The sequence below is a fragment of the Macaca mulatta genome, chromosome 7 (genome assembly GCF_049350105.2).
Source record: "Macaca mulatta isolate MMU2019108-1 chromosome 7, T2T-MMU8v2.0, whole genome shotgun sequence".
Lineage (NCBI taxonomy): Eukaryota > Metazoa > Chordata > Mammalia > Primates > Cercopithecidae > Macaca > Macaca mulatta.
In genome coordinates, this window is record NC_133412.1 from 137,770,284 (window position 1) to 137,783,473 (window position 13,190).

At 50.7% G+C, this 13,190-nt stretch overlaps 1 protein-coding gene and 1 long non-coding RNA gene across 10 annotated transcripts in view; one reads left to right on the forward strand and one right to left on the reverse strand.

Moving 5' to 3' along the window:
- Positions 1-316: 316 nt before the first annotated feature.
- The window catches only part of PLEKHG3 (pleckstrin homology and RhoGEF domain containing G3), a 72,939-nt gene continuing 60,065 nt past the window's right edge, over positions 317-13,190 (forward strand). For 6 of the 9 annotated variants that reach the window (XM_077941138.1, XM_077941148.1, XM_077941162.1 and 3 more), the window contains exon 1: positions 317-483. In XM_077941138.1, the coding sequence (XP_077797264.1) occupies positions 439-483 (45 nt within the window). In that variant the 5' untranslated portion in view covers positions 317-438. Of the gene's footprint in view, positions 484-4,239; positions 4,358-13,190 lie in introns of all 9 variants that reach the window. The other 3 variants (XM_077941170.1, XM_077941174.1, XM_077941171.1) reach the window with 3 other exon arrangements.
- Positions 343-1,661, reverse strand: LOC144330294 (uncharacterized). Its single transcript, XR_013396333.1, has 2 exons — positions 1,142-1,661; positions 343-829 (listed from the first exon to the last, which is right to left on the reverse strand). It is a non-coding gene; the product is annotated as an uncharacterized LOC144330294 (long non-coding RNA).

The window sequence follows — 13,190 nt, forward strand, 5'->3', positions numbered from 1 at the left end:
TTTGAGGTCCTCCCACATCAGACAGAGCCCTGCCCCTAAGCACAGGTGCCACTCCCTCTTGTCTTACCTTTTCACCTCCTTATTTCTTTACCACTGTGAGGACAACACTCCACAGGGCATGTGAAGACACAAACACAGCACCCGCCCTGGGGCCTCAGAATTTGTCACCATCACTGGAAGTTGAGGAAATTGCAGTGTTGAGGTTTCTTGCTTCTTCCTCACTGAGAGAGAAAAACCTCAACTGTCAACAAACCTCAAACCCATCGATCAAATGATGCCTGAGGGCGGGAGCTGGGCAGCAGGGTGTATCTGTGGCGAATGAGATCACGAGAGGGCCTGGGCACAGAGAACAAGGTGGCAGAAGACAGAGGATGAGAAGAGAGGAGGAAGATTGTGCAGAAGGGGAGGAGTGTGCGGAAGCGGGGGAGGCCCTTGTGCATGGATTCCCTGGGGAAGCAGGCTGCCAGGGCAGAGGGCCAACAGGTGAGGAGGAGAGGAGGGGGCTATAAGTGGGGAGGGATCTGAAGAAAGAGTTTCTGTGTCCTAAGGAGGGGAGGGTGGAAAAGAGAGAAATAACCCAAAGAAAGCAAGCATTGCAGAGAACCAATAAGATTAGAATGTCAACAATCCAGACCCAAGACCCCGGGGACTGTTGTCACACAAAGGTCTGGTGGTGGGGCTGGTGCAGCTGGGAAGGTTGCTGCTGGTTCCAGTTTTGTCCATATAAAGCAATTCGCAGAGAAGGCTGAGTGGAGGAGAAGGAAGCTGAGGTAGTCAAGGAAATACGTTTAAAAGTTTAGCACAAGCTGCCGGGCGCGGTGGCTCAAACCTGTAATCCCAGCACTTTGGGAAGCCGAGATGGGCAGATCACGAGGTCAGGAGATCGAGACCATCCTGGCTAACACAGTGAAACCTTGTCCCCTCTAAAAATACAAAACATTAGCCGGGTATGGTGGCAGGCACCTGTAGTCCTAGCTACTCAGGAGGCTGAGGCAGGAGAATGGCGTGAACCCGGGAGGCAGAGCTTGCAGTGAGCCGAGATCGCACCACTGCACTCCAGCCTGGGCGACAGAGCGAGACTCTGTCTCCAAAAAAAAAAAAAAAAAAAAAAGTTTAGCACAAGCTGGGTGCGGTGGCTCACGCCTGCAATCCGAGCATTTTGAGAGGCTGATGTGGGTGGATTTCTTGAGCCTAGGAGTTCAAGACCAGCCTGGGCAACATGACAAAACTCTGCCTCTGTAAAAATACAGAATGTTAACTGGGTGTGGCGGTGCACGCCTGTGGTCCCAGCTACTTGGGAGGCTGAGGTGGGAGGATCACATGAACCTGGGAAGTCAAGGCTGCAGTGAGCTGAAATTGTGCCACTGCACTCCAGCCTGGGCAACAGGAGTGAGACCTTGTCTCAAAAAAAAAAGCTACATTTTACGTGATTTTATTCCTATAAAATTCTGGAAAAGGCCAAATTACTGAGATGGACATCAGATCGGTGAGGGGGTAAGGGGAGCATGATTAACTACACAAGGGTATGAAGAACTTTTTCAGGGTGATGGAACTGTTCTTATCTTAACTGAGGTGATAGTTACACAACTTTACACATTTGCCAAAACTCATTTCAGACAGAGTTTTGCTCTTGTTGCCCAGGCTGGCGTGCAATGTTGCGATCTCAGCTCACCGCAAACTCTGCCTCTCAGGTTCAAGCGATTCTCCTGCCTCAGCCCCCTGAGTGGCTGGAATTACAGGCATGTGCCACCACGCCCAGCTAATTTTGTGTTTTTAGTAGAGACAGGGTTTCTCCATGTTGGTCAGGCTAGTCTTGAACTCCCGACCTCAGGTGATCCACCCACCTCGGCCTCCCAAAGTGCTGGGATTACAGGCATAAGTCACCATGCCCAGCTTGAAAGTTACATTTTAAGGGTGAATTTTACTGTATGTAAATTATATTTCATAAACCTGACTTAAACATAAAGATTCTGCCAGGCACGGTGGCTCACAACTGTAATCCTAGTACTTTGGAAGGCTGAAGTGGGCAGATCACAAGGTCAAGAGATCGAGACCATCCTGGTCAACATGGTGAAACCCTGTCTCTACTAAAAATACAAAAATTAGCTGGGCGTGGTGGCACGCACCTGTAATCCCAGCTACTTGGGAGGCTGAGGCAGGAGAATCGCTTGAACCTGGGAGGTGGAGGTTGCAGTGAGCCAAGATTGCGCCACTGTACTCCAACCTGGTGACAGAGCAAGACTCCATCTCAAGCACAACAAAAATAAAAATAAAAGAAATAAAAATTAGACAGGTGTCATAATTACATACTATAACTCAGCTATGTAAGAAAAGAGAATAAGTGCCCCCTTATTCTCTAGAACTGAGATAAACTTCACAATTCTCATTCCCATTAATATTAGGTGGGAGAACTTACACTTGACAATTAAGGAAAACCAGGCTCTTCCACTGTAAATTAGTTTTATTAAGTTAGTTCAGCCTTGCTTGGATAAAATTTCAGCCAAATCCCTGCCTGGACTGTCACCTCCTCTCTGGGTGTGTCCGCTTCCTGCCTCTCCTGCTCCCAGCCCCACCCTGTGGATAACTCTGGGTGCGGGGGCCTGTGCTGCCCTCTTTACATCTGCTGACGTCCACAGTCAGGGTCTGGCTGGGGGGACCTGGTGGTTAACCCGGCTTGTGGGTCCTGTGCCAGCTCTGCTGGTCCTGTAGATACAAACCGGAGCCCCTCCCATGTCCCTAGTGCTTTCCATTTACCTCCTGGCTTCAGCCTGAGGCAGGTCCACAGGCTCTCAGCGCGCGATCGCCTGTGCATTCCCTAGGGCCTCCTAGGGACTTCTGGGTTTCTCCTGGCCACACTCAAGCCAAGGGGAATTGAGGTGGGGCAGTGTGAAAGGGGTGGAACACCTAAGGTCCCTCTCCCAGATTCAACACACCATGAAGTTGTCTCTACTTTGCTGGAGCCACTCCAGGTAGACATAAGGACATGCTGGAAGCGGACTGACTGCTCCAGGGCTGCAATCAAAAAGTGGGCACGACCGGGTGCAGTGGCTCATGCCTGTAATCCCAGCACTTTGGGAGGCTGAGGCGGGTGGATCACTTGAGGCCAGGAGTTTGAGACTATCCTGGCCAACATGGTGAAACCCTGTGTCTACTAAAAATACAAAAAGTAGCTGGGGCGTGATGGCACACACCTGTAATCCCAGCTGCTCAGGAGGCTGAGGCAGAATTGCTTGAACCTGGGAGGCAGAGGTTGCAGTGAGCCAAGATCATACCACTGCACTTCAGCCGGGGTGACAGAGTGAGACTCCGTCTCAAAAAAAAAAAAAAAAGTGGGGCACACATGTTTTTTGTTTGTTGTTGTTGTTTTTTGTTTGTTTGTTTGTTTTTTGGGAGGGACAGGGTCTCGCTCTATTACCCAGTCTGGAGTGCAGTGGCACAATCATGGCTCACTGCAGCCTCAACTTTCTGGGCTCAAGTAATCCTCCAGGCTCAGCCTCCCAAGTAGCTGAGACTACAGGTATGAGCCACCACACCAAGCTAATTTTTTTATTTCTAGTAGAGATGAGGTCTCACTATGTTGCCTAGACTAGTCTTGAACTCCTAGGCTCAAGTAATCCTCCTACCTTGGCCTCCCAAAGTGCTGGGATTACAGGCCTGAGCCACCACATCTAGTAACATATGTCATCTTTGTCTCTGACATGCTCTTAACCTCTGTGGAGTTTTCCTACTGTTGTACCTGCCACCAACAAGGTTTGACAAGGGTGAGAGAGCACTGGCATCTGATCTCCATCCCCAATCACCCCCTTCAAGCTCCAGAGGGTTCACACTTCCTCTTTCTGTTTTTCAGAGACTTCCTTTCCATCATATTTTCCTTCTTCCCTGCCCTGTGGATTTTTCTAGATGGTATCTACCTTTCTCCTTCCTTAGGACCACAAGCCCTGTGGTGCAATGAGAACATATGGCTTACTGATAATGAAAATGGTTTTGAAAGTGGTTCAAAACAGTATCTCCATTACTGTAAGGTTTTCAGAATAAGATAGTCAAGTTTTTGTTTTGCCTTTTTTTTTTCCTTGAGACAGGGTCTCGCTCTGTCGCCCAGGCTGGAATGCAATGGTGCAATCATGGCTCACTTAGCCTCAACCGCCTGGGCTCAGATAATCCTTCCACCTCAGCCTCCTGAGTAGCTGGGACTACAGGCATGTGCCACCATGCCAGGCTAATTTTTCTATTTTTTTGTAGAGATGGGGTTTCACCATGTTGCCCAGGCTGGTGTCCAACCCCTGGGCTCAAACAATCCTCCCACCTCGGACTCTTGAAGTGCTGGGATTACAGGTGTGATCCACCACACCTAGTCAAGGTAATCATTTCTAAATGCCCTTTAAAATAATACAAGTTTTCTAAACTAGAGGAATTTCATCCATTCAGACATACAACACACATTTGATTATCTTTTCCCCCAAGCCTGTTCTTCCTTCTGGTTTCTAATCCACCCAGGCACCACTGTCAGAAATTGGGACCCCTTGTTTTATTTGACTTCTGTCCCCACTCTGTCACTCTACATTCTTCCTCTTTAAATGAGAACAATTTTTACCTCTGCCTTCTCTCCCGTGCCCGGTGCTGCTGCCTTAGTGGAGGCCCTCAGTCTTTCTGGCTTTTGGAATGATTTTCTGATTGACCCCAGAAGTTGCCACTGCTCATCCTTCTTGCCACTGGTGTGGTTTCCAAACCTGTCAGACTGCCGATCCTCTGCTTAAAATCCTCTGTAGGTCCCTGTGCTGGTGTTATGTGGCCCCTGCCTATCTCTGAAGCCTCTGCCCCAGCCACACCACATGACTTGCAGGGGCCTGGTGTGCTGCGCTGGTTCACAGCTCTGTGCCTTTGTGCATGCTGTTCCTCCTGCTCCAATGTCCCTCATCATCTTCTTATCATTTGACATTCAGCACAAAGATCTCCTTCTCCCTGGGGCCTTTCTGATCTCTCCCAGCGAGAATGCTGTGCTTTGGGTCAGCATGGTCCCAGCTTGCCTCCATTAGGATGCTTGTCACGCGGAATTGTGTCACAGTGCTAGGCTGTGAGCTCTTTGGAGCCAGCAATAGGCACTAGTAACCTCAGTTTCCCCAGCATTTAGCACAATGCCTGACTCAAGCCAGCCCAGTGAATGAATAATGACAAGCACTAGCCCTGGAACTAGTCAAGATCTTGAAGGTAACTGGGTTCCAATTTTCCAGAGAGTCTCAGAGAAGTTAAGTGACTCACTCAACCTCACACAGCTAATTGGTGACAAAACTAGACCTGGGCTGGGCATGGTGGCTCACGCCTGTAACCCCAGCACTTTGGGACGTCAAGGTGGGCAGATCACCAGAGTTCAGGAGTTTGAGACCAGCCTGGCCAACATGGTGAAACCCCATCTCTACTAAAAATATAAGAATTAGCCAGGCGTGGTGGCGGGTGCCTGTAGTCCCAGCTACTTGGGAGGCTGAGGCTGGAAAATCGCTTGAACTCTGGAGGTGGAGGTCGCAGTAGACTGAGATCGCACCAATGCTCTCCAGCCTGGGCAACAGAATGAGACTCTGTTTCAAAACAAACAGGCCAGGCACGGTGGCTCGTGCCTGTAATCCCAGCACTTTGGGAGGCTGAGGCGGGTGGACCACCTGAGGTTGTAAGTTCGCAACCAGATTGACCAACATGGAGAAACCCCGTCTCTACTAACAGTACAAAATTAGTCAGGCATGGTGGCGCATGCCTGTAATCCCAGCTACTCGGGAGACTGAGGCAGGAGAATCACTTGAACCCGGGAGGCGGAGGTTGTGGTGAGCCGAGACTGTGCCATTGCACTCCAGCCTGGGCAACAAGAGCAAAACTCCATCTCAAAAAAAACCAAAACAAACAAACATACAAACACACATACACACACACACACTAGACCTTGTCCTTTGACTCGAAGTGCAGAGATCTTTCTACCACTCTGACCTCTAGACACAAGAGACGGATGAGGTAGGGAGGGGGAGTGGTGGGGACCCAGGCTGTGGGCAGGGGACGATGAGAAGACACCAGAGGCAGAAACGTAACTCGGAGCTGATTGAACTTATTCTCAAGCTGGAAAATGGGTCAACTCTACAAAGGATTCTTTTTGTCAAACGCCGTTCCTCTCACCTGTGCCATTGGGATGATGCGCTCTATGTCAACAGGAGCAGCTGACACCTGAAGTTACAATAACATTGGCGTGGAATCCATTTCAATAAAAGCCTGGCTTCTTTTCACTGCAATTTGTTTGAGGCCCAGACAATTCATCTAGCCTGATTACACGAGCATTCTCACAGAGATTTCATTGCTTTGTTTCCTTTTCTTTTCTCTTCTTTTCTCTTTTCTTTTCTTTTCTTTCTCTCTCTCTTTTTTTTTTTTTTTTTTTTGACAGAGTCCCACTCTGTCACCCAGACTGGAGTGCAGTGGTGTGATCTAGGCTGACCACAACCTCCACCTCCCAGGTTCAAGCAATTCTCATGCCTCAGCCTCCCGAGCAGCCAGGACTACAGGCACATGCCACCATGCCTGGCTAATTTTTGTATTTTTAGTAGAGATGGGGTTTCACTATGTTGGCCAGGCCGATCTTGAACTCCTGACCTCAGGGGATCTACCCACTTTGGCCTCCCAAAGTGTTGGGATTACAGGCGTGAGCCGCCGCACCTGGCAGCTTTGTTTCTTTAAAAACAAAATTTGTATGTTGTGACTTTAAAAGTAGCTGTGCTAAATACATCCTCATCTCATTCCCTCCTGGAGACTCAGTGTGGGGTGGCTGAAAGAACACTGGGGTCACACGGACCCAGGGCTGAATCTTGGCTCTGCAACTGGCTAACGGCACTTACGACTAGGGAGAGCAAGTCATTTAACTGCGCCGAGCCTGAGCTTTGCTTCTGTAAGAATGGAGGTCGTGATACTCTTCCCGGCAGTTGTTCTGGGAATGAAGATGGGCCCTAGAGAAGCAGCCAGCAGAGCGGGGAAAGCCTGGTTCTGGAGCCAGAGCACCTGGGCACCTGGATTTGAATTCTTGTTCCATTCCTTGCCAGATATGTGACCTCAGACAGGTTACAAACCCTCTCTGTGTGGTAGCTTCCTTCACTTGTGTGTGTGGTACTTGGACAATGCCTGGCACATAGTCAACATCACCTTAGTGTAAGCTGGAGAAAACACGGAACATGGTGCCAGGCACTAAACACACACAAGTTCCTTTCTTCTTCCCCTCCCAGAGGAGCCCAATTCTGTGCCTCCCTCTGGTGGATACACAGGATCTTAGCCTAGGCTCTTCAGCCTAACCCTGTAGCAATTTATGATACATCTGAAGAAACCAGGTCCTCCCTTTTCTCTGTACAGCCAATGACAAGTAAACTCTTGCTTGTCACTGGAGTCACCACGTTTTCACTCTCTCTGGCCCCTTAAATGGAGCCATAGTCCTAGCAGGCCTGTGCTTATACCTCCAGCCGTCATGCTTATATCCCAGGAATCATGAGTGAAAGCCCAGCCCAGGCACAGGGCAGCGTGATCTCCTGCCCGGCTTGACTCACAGTGCTTTGTTCAGCTCTGTGGCCTGGGCCCTGGCTCCCGAAGCCTCCCTGGGGCCTGTTTGGACCTGTTCTTTCTCAGGTTCATTAGTCCCAGCTCACTAGCTAGACTCAACTCTGCGTGCCAGCCCCGGTCACTTTCCCCATTCTGACACACCCCATGCTCTCAGAGGCCCCCAACCCCCAGCCCTGGAACTGGTAGAGGGAGGCAGCCTGAGACAGGGGCCAGGGCCCAGACTCTGAATCTAGAAAAGGAGCCAGAGTCTTGTGATGCTGAAAACCAAGACAGCAAAGATCTGTGGGTCCTGCTTCTGTTTCTTATAGAAACCCCTCTGGCTATACCAGTTCCAGGCCCAGAATCTGGATCCCAGAAATAAATGAGACATTAGAACTCATCTGGGCTGGCTCTTCCCTTATCTGAAGCAAGAGGCCTCATTGTAGCATCCCAGGCAGGGTGTCCTCCAGGCCCTGAGTGAAGCGCCCCGCAATACAGAACTCACTGCCTTTCCACCCCGCCCACGCCATGGCTATACCCATGTCTAGAAATTCGGCTTCTGGAACTCTGACCCAGTGCTCCTAGCTGAGGCAGGAGGATTACTTGAGCCCAGGAGTTTGAGATCAGCATGGGCAACCCAGTGAAATCCTGTCTCTCTCTCGTTTTTTTTTTTTTTGAGACAGGGTGTCACTCTGCCACCTGGGCTAGGGTGCAGTGGCCCAATCACTGCTCACTGCAACCTCCCCTTCCTGGGCTCAAGTGGTCCTACCGCCTCAGCGCTTTCGAGCAGCTGGGACCACAGGCATGCACCACTATGCCCAGCTAATTGTTGTATTATTTAGTAGAGATGGGGTTTTGTCATGTTGCCCAGGCTGATCTTGAACTCCTGGGCTCAAGCGATCTGCCTGCCTTGGCCTCCCAACGTGCTGGAATTACAGGTGTGAGCCTCCGTGCCCGGCCAGGAACTGGATTTTTTAATTTAAAAATTTGTAATTGAGTAACATGTAAATTTAAATTGCCACATGCGTAAAGTACTATCTTGAGTAGAAAAAAAGCCAGCACGGTGGCTCATGCCCGTAATCCCAGCACTTTGTGAGAGTGAGGCAGGAGGATCACTTCAGCTCAGGAGTTTGAGACAAGCCAGGGCAGCATAGTGAGACCCTACATCCACCAAAAAATAGGAGAAATTAGTCGGGCATGGTGGCACGCGCCTGTAGTCCCAGCTATTCAGGAGGCTGAGGTGGGAGGATCACTTAAGCTGGGGAAGTCGAGGCTGCAGTGGGCCATGATCTCGCCTGGACTCCAGCCTGGATGACAGAGTGAGACTCTCAAAATAAATAAATAAATAAAAATAAAGAATAAATTACTAAATGTGGCTAGTGGCTGCCATATTAGACACCACAGGTCTGGAAGGCAGGCAAGGCTCAAATGGACACGCCCTGTTGGCTCTGCTGACTTCATCCCAAGAGGAAGAGGGCGGCTTGGGGAGGATCAGAGTGGGGCTCCCAGGGCCTAAGGAAGATACTAGAGAGGGAAATGAGCTGGTCTCAGAAGGACATCGCCATATAAGGCTTTGTTCCTGGCGGGAGGAGCCCTCCAGATGCCTGAGGAGAGAGAAGCTGAGGGCCAGGGGCAGGGGGAGGGGAAACGATTTAAGGGCACCCCCAAACAAGTCCTCCTGAGATTTTTTTTTTTTTTTGATACAGCGTCTCGCTCTGTTGCCCAGGCTGGAGTGCAATGGCACGACCTCCTGATATTTTTACAGGGACCCGTTTCACATAAGAGGTCTGCTTTGGTAGTTCAGGCCTACAAGGACTGTGGGTCTTGGCAGAGAGAGGAGGCACTGTTATTTTTTCTTCTGAGGCCATGTGAACGGGGCAGGCCGTGTGCATAGTTTCCATGGCATAATCTGACTATAAAGCCCTGTGTGTCTGTGGGGGAGGGACAAGGAGAGGCCCTCAGCCCAGTCTCAGTCAGAGCTGGGCATGGGCCCAGGAGGCACATTCCCTCCCAATTCCTGCAAGGTCCCGAGCCGTGAGCAGGGCAGGGCTAGTCGGAGCTCTGGAAGCTCATTTGGTTGTTGACTGGGGTGAGGGTGTTGGCTTTTCTAGATGCCTGGACATGAGATAAAGGAAAGGTAATCTCCCAAGAACTGGGCCAGGCTGAGGCTCAGGCAGAACACAGGATGTGAATTCACTGGGAGGCACAGCAAAGGCAGGCGAACGAAGGCCTTCTTGTCTGCATCTGGCTACTGCCTCCCACCTGCAAAACAGAAGCTACCGCCAGGCTGGCTGGTGCCCAGCCCTGAGGAGGAAACTGAACAGGATCATTCGCCTAGAGTGAATGTCAGCGGGTTCACCAAACACCTTTCTCTGCTGGAGAAAGGATGCCTCTAAAGAAAGGAGGCCACTCTGCTAGGCTCCCCAAAGCTGCACTTCTTGGACAGAAGTCAGGGATGAAGAGCATGGGCTAGTATTTATTAGGCATCTACTAGGTACCAGGCTCTGTGCTAAACATTTTGCTTTTCTAATTTATTTGGAACAATGTAGATTAATAATCACTACGACAGCTAATATTTCTTGAGTGCCTACCAGGGATCAGACATCAATTCCTTCAATCCTCTATGGGTTGAGGGAAACTATGCCTTATCTGCAATTCTGCTGTAAATCACCCAGCCAGTGAATGCCCCAGTGGGGATTTGAACTACACACCCTCTCCTCATAACCACTGATTTTCCTGACAAATCCTGGCTGTAGATTCTGTGATGCTCTATTCTAGGGTCTTTGAAAAGGTTCCACTGCTCCGAATTACCCAGTTTGTCTCAAAGCCCCCACTTTGGCCTGCTTCCTGTTTCTGCTCTGGCTCCTTGGGGCCTCTAAGGCTGGAGTCTCAAAGGGGCTCTGTCCCTGGAGGGTGGCTGTCCCTTCGACTGCTCTGGGTTTGTTGTGACGTACTGTTCGGCAGCCCCGGGCCGCAGAGGTTGCCCAAGACAATCATGCTTTTCTGAGAGGCAGGCTGTGCTGCGAGTCTCAGGCCGCAGCCGCACACACAATGCCCTCTGTCTCCGCTGGGGCAGAAAGGCGTATTATTGCGGGTCGGGTGACTCTGGCTCCACCGGCTGTGATGTTTGTGGTCTGCACATCTCCCATGAGGCACCTCCCCACGATGGCGGGCATGGCTAGGGGCTGGGCAGGGAAGGGGCACAGGGGCACTCAGGGCCTGAGTGTCCCTTCACCTGGAGGTTCCTGCCTCACTTCCTCTATCAGACCTGTCCCTCACCCTCCATCCCCACTTGTAGGTCCTTCCCCTGGGTCCCAGGTCTCCCTCTCATGAGACTTTTGAAGGCTAGAATTTATTTATTTATTTACTTGTGACAAGGTCTCACTCTGTCGCCCAGGTTGGAGCGTAGTGGCATGATCTCAGCTCACTGCAACCTCTGTCTCCTGGGTTCAAGCGATTCTTGTGCCTCAGCCTCCCCAGTAGCTGGGACTACAGGCATGTGCCACCACACTCAGCTAATTTTTGTATTTTTAGTAGAGACGGGGTTTCACCATGTTGGCCAGGCTGGTCTCAAACTCCTGATCTCAAGTGATCCACCTGCGTTGGCCTCCCAAAGTGCTTGGATTACAGGCGTGAGCCACCGCGCCCAGCCTAGAATTTAAATTCCTCTGGGAAAGCACACAGCACCATGCCTCCACGACATGGCTTTCTCTTCTGTTTTCCTCTTTCGGTTTCTCATGTTTGGACTTTGTGCAGGTTGGAGATAATTGTGTCATCAGGAATTTTGACAGAGACCCTGAAAACAGCTGTGTTCTTAATAACAATAACAGCCACAGTTTACTAAGCCCTTAGCATGTGGCTGGCAGTGGGCCAAACCCATGGAATCCTCAAAACAGGCCTGGGAGGGCGATGCTCTCCCCAGTCCCACTTTAAGAAAAAGAGGCTCCTAGAACTTGAGTGACTTACCCAGGGCGGTGACACTGGGTGGTGGAGCTGGATTCAGACTCAGTTCCACGTTCTTGACTGGCATGCTATCATGCCTGCGTTACTTTCTCAGGGACATCCTAACAAGACACCAACACTGGGTGGCTTAGAACATTTACTGTCCCATAGTACGGGAGGCTTGAAGTCTGAGATCAAGGTGTTGGCAGGGTTAGTTCCTTCCAAGGGCTGTGAGGGAGAATCTGATCCAGGCTGCGGGTGCACATTCACACATGCTTTATTTCACTTAGCCACACACATACATGTTTACACACAGTCATACACATGTGCTCACACAACCACACATCCATGCTCTGCCGCAGTTTCGGGCGCTTGCTGCCCATCTTTGCTGCTCCGTGGCTTGCAGATGCATCACCCCATATCTGCCCTTATCTTCATAAGGTGTCCTCCCCTTGTTTGTGTCTCTAAGTCTAAATTTCCCCCTAAAATTAGGACATCAATCGTACTGGATCAGGGCCCAACCTAACAACTCCATTTTAACTTGATCATCAGCAAAGACCGTGTTTTCAAATAAAGTCACACTCACAGGTACTGGGAATTAGGACTTCAGTATCTTTTGTGGGGATGTAATTCAACCCACAACAGGGCCCTTCCCTGCTTTGTACCTGTGTGGCTTGGGCTTTCTTAGGAGCATTAAGAGGAAGTGGTGCGGCTGGGCGCAGTGGCTAATGCTTGTAATCCCAGCACTTTGGGAGGTTGAGGAGGGTGGATCACGAGGTCAGGAGTTTGAGACCAGCCTGGCCAACATGGTGAAACCCCGTCTCCACTAAAAACACAAAAATTAGCCAATGGTGGTGGCAGGTACCTGTAATCCCAGCTACTCAGGAGGTGGAGGTAGGAGAATTGCTTGAACCCGGGAGGCGGAGGTTGCAGTGAGCTAAGATCGAGCCACTGTACTCTAGCCTGGGCGAGAGAGCAAGACTCTGTCTCAGAGAAAAAAAAAAAAAAAGAAATGGTGCTACCCTCAGCTCCAAGGGCAAGATAGGCCCCTTTCCAGGATCCCTTACACTTGTTCACACAGTATACATACACACACACACACACTCATGTGCACTCACACACCGAGGTTCAGCAGCCTGGCAAGGACATCAATGCTCAGGACAGACACTGAACTGCCACATTAACGTCTGCATTCCATGGAGACGGTGGAACATCTAGCCATCGTGAGGCATGGAGGGTGCCAGGTGCTCCAGCAGGATGAAGAGGAAACTGCCAGCAGCGCAGACACTTGCCTTCCGAGCACAGCAGTTTGCACAAGACCACACCAAATCCACTCTTAAAATATTCCCCATGTCCCCTCCAATCCCCATACCTTCCCTGGATGCCTGCCCACTCCACCATCCCTTCCCTAGGCCTGAGCCCTCCCAGCTTTCTGAGGTGGGAGAGGCTGAGGGCTGTGTCTCTGTAGCTCTAGCGTTTGCTCAGGAATGGAGCATGCAGCGAGGAGGGAAGCAGCTTGCCAGTGAGATGCAGACACTTCCAACTCCACCTCCAGCTGCACCGAGTCAGCTTCCATGGTTAATGACTGCTCCTGCTGGGGCTCACCGGACCAGCCCCTTCTCTCTGATGTGGATGGGGCCAGGAAAAGCCTCCTCCGGGTGTAGCAATGCCACTCCTGGGCTCTGGCCCTGGTGGGT